The sequence below is a fragment of the Apis dorsata genome, unplaced genomic scaffold (genome assembly GCF_000469605.1).
Source record: "Apis dorsata unplaced genomic scaffold, Apis dorsata 1.3 scaffold_78, whole genome shotgun sequence".
Classification (NCBI taxonomy): Eukaryota; Metazoa; Arthropoda; class Insecta; order Hymenoptera; family Apidae; genus Apis; species Apis dorsata.
Genome location: NW_006263376.1, coordinates 484,740 through 486,936, shown reverse-complemented (window position 1 = coordinate 486,936; position 2,197 = coordinate 484,740). Strand labels below are relative to the sequence as shown.

The 2,197-nt window shown below is 47.8% G+C and overlaps 1 protein-coding gene and 1 long non-coding RNA gene across 2 annotated transcripts in view; both read left to right on the top strand.

The window, feature by feature from the left end:
• LOC102672920 (high affinity cGMP-specific 3',5'-cyclic phosphodiesterase 9A) overlaps positions 1-735 on the top strand; it is a 101,485-nt gene extending 100,750 nt beyond the window's left edge. The window contains exon 12 of the mRNA XM_006610827.2: positions 4-735. Coding sequence (XP_006610890.1) covers positions 4-666 — 663 coding nt within the window. The 3' untranslated portion in view covers positions 667-735. The remainder of the gene's footprint in view (positions 1-3) is intronic.
• Positions 736-2,194: 1,459 nt separating this feature from the next.
• Positions 2,195-2,197, top strand: part of LOC116184964 — a 1,501-nt gene continuing 1,498 nt past the window's right edge. The window contains exon 1 of the long non-coding RNA XR_004149652.1: positions 2,195-2,197. This exon is cut by the window's right edge and continues 527 nt beyond it. This is a non-coding gene — a long non-coding RNA (uncharacterized LOC116184964).

Here is a 2,197-nt window from a genome sequence, read left to right as displayed (position 1 = left end):
GAGGGCAAGTCGCACGCAAGCCTGAAAACGGTCAAGGATCGCAAGAGTTTGGACATGGAGTTCGCGGAGATCGACGTGCGCACGAAGAAGCAGCAAGAACACCACAATCGTCACCACCATCGCCATCACCACCACCACCTCCACCACCACCACCATCAGCCGGAGATAATCGTGAAGGGGGTCGAGTATGGGTCGAGAGAGGTCGTGGAAAGCGAGGACGTGGAAAGCAAGGTGGAGATCAGAAGAAGCTCGGCGAGTATGGAGGATATATCGAAGATGGCGAAGCAGGCGGAGAGCGCGATGCTCGGTTCGTTGGAGCCAAAGAAAGCGAGCGAGGAGCGTCCCCACGCGGGCAGTTTGGACTCGATGCTGTACAAGGATTCGTCGAAATCTGGAAAGAAGGCCGCGTGCTCCTCGCCGACTACCGCGTCGAAAAAATCTTCCCCCGGCCTGTTGTCGCGGTTCAAGTCCGGGATGAGCATGGACAGCACGAGGAGCAACAGCAACAGCGACTCGTTGCACGACCAGAGCTCGCAATCCCCGAGCGGTTGGATCTCCTCGTTGACGGCGAGCTTCCGGCCGAAGAGGCAGCAGGTGGCCTCGGAACCGCCACCCTTCTCGTCCTCCCATCCCCCCCGTTCGCCGAGTCGAGAGGAGATCAAGTGATACGGTCTACGATTGGTCGAGGACTCATCCGAGAAACAATTGTCGGGCCTGCACAGGTGGCTGGCCGAGAATATCTTCTGCTGCAGCGGTTGAAACGCGTTTCGTTTCGTGGGCTCGGAACGAGCCAAGTCTCTGTCCCGAACGGTCGGGGAGGAGACGGAGCCAAAGATCGTTGACGAATCGCTGAGAATCGAGAAGAAGATGTGGGGGAGGAGACGCAACGAGCGCGTTGGAAGCGACGGAAGCGCGTCGAGGATCGAAGCGATCTCGCGTCTCTCCCTCGTTGGCCGAAGAAACTCGATTACTGTACTCTCGACTCGATCTCGAGCGTCGGACATTTGTCGAGAGGAAACGGAGATAAATCCGACCAATCTTTTCTCTCCATCGATTCTCGGCCAACGATTGGAAAATCTCCTCTGTGCGACCATCTTCTCTGCGATCGATCTGGATCTGCGTTTACAATTGAAACGCGTCACGGTATGACAAGAGTTGGCCGAATTTTTCGCGTGGAACTCGAAAAGCGATTGGATAATCGCCGGATCGGATCGCGGAGGCAAAGAGGAACATTCGCGCCAACGATCCGACTGTATCCCGTCGCGTCGCCTCACGGATGATTCGGGATGATTATCGTGGAAATTGTGAGAGAAAGGAAGATAGATAGGTTCTCGAACGTTGCGCGAGGATCGATTAAGCGCGATTTAAAGGGGAAAAAATAGTACGTCTTATAGTACGTCTGCGTATAGTAAGTCGATTAGCTGTTTCCAAATGTAGCCAGAGAATGTGTGAGTGTAATTAACGTTCGTATCGAAGCCAAACTGTCGAACAGCTGGCCAATACCAAATATATGTATATTGCTCCTAATTATCGATCTCCGTTCCGAGAGCAGAGTTGAATGAAAGAGCGGGAGAGAGCGAGAGGAGAGACTGTGAATAGGAGTGAAAGAGAGGGAGAGAAAGGTAGAAAAGAAAATATCGCGTACGATGAAATATAATAATTTGTCGAGATCGAGCGGTTCGAACTGGCATAGAGATTGAAACAAAAAATGATATTGAAAAAAAAAAAAAAATCGAAGCGAGGAAGAAACGAAAATGGACGGCCTGAAAGAAGAAGAAGAAGAAGAAGAAGAAGAAGAAGAAAAAGGCGCGCTATATAAACTATTTTATTTATTGTCCAATTAAAAAAAAGAATAGCCTAATGAGTAATCATTAATGTTGTTCGTTATTATATATATATACATAAAATATATGCAAAACGCAATGTATACAAAGATGTGAAAAGAAAAGTATGCGATTCCCATCGAGACATAACGTATATATATATTATAAAAAATACATAAAGAAAAGAATCTCTCTCTCGTACGAAAAAGCAAGTCTACTGTAACGGAAAAAGAGTTCAACGTATATAGATAGTGAAATGAAAAAAATCAAGACGGAATTATGTGTGGCGCGTTGAATTAGAATTAAAAATTTATCCCCCGTTTGAAAAGATAAAATTCCCTCTGTCACGGAAAAAAAAATTAGAAGGAACGGAA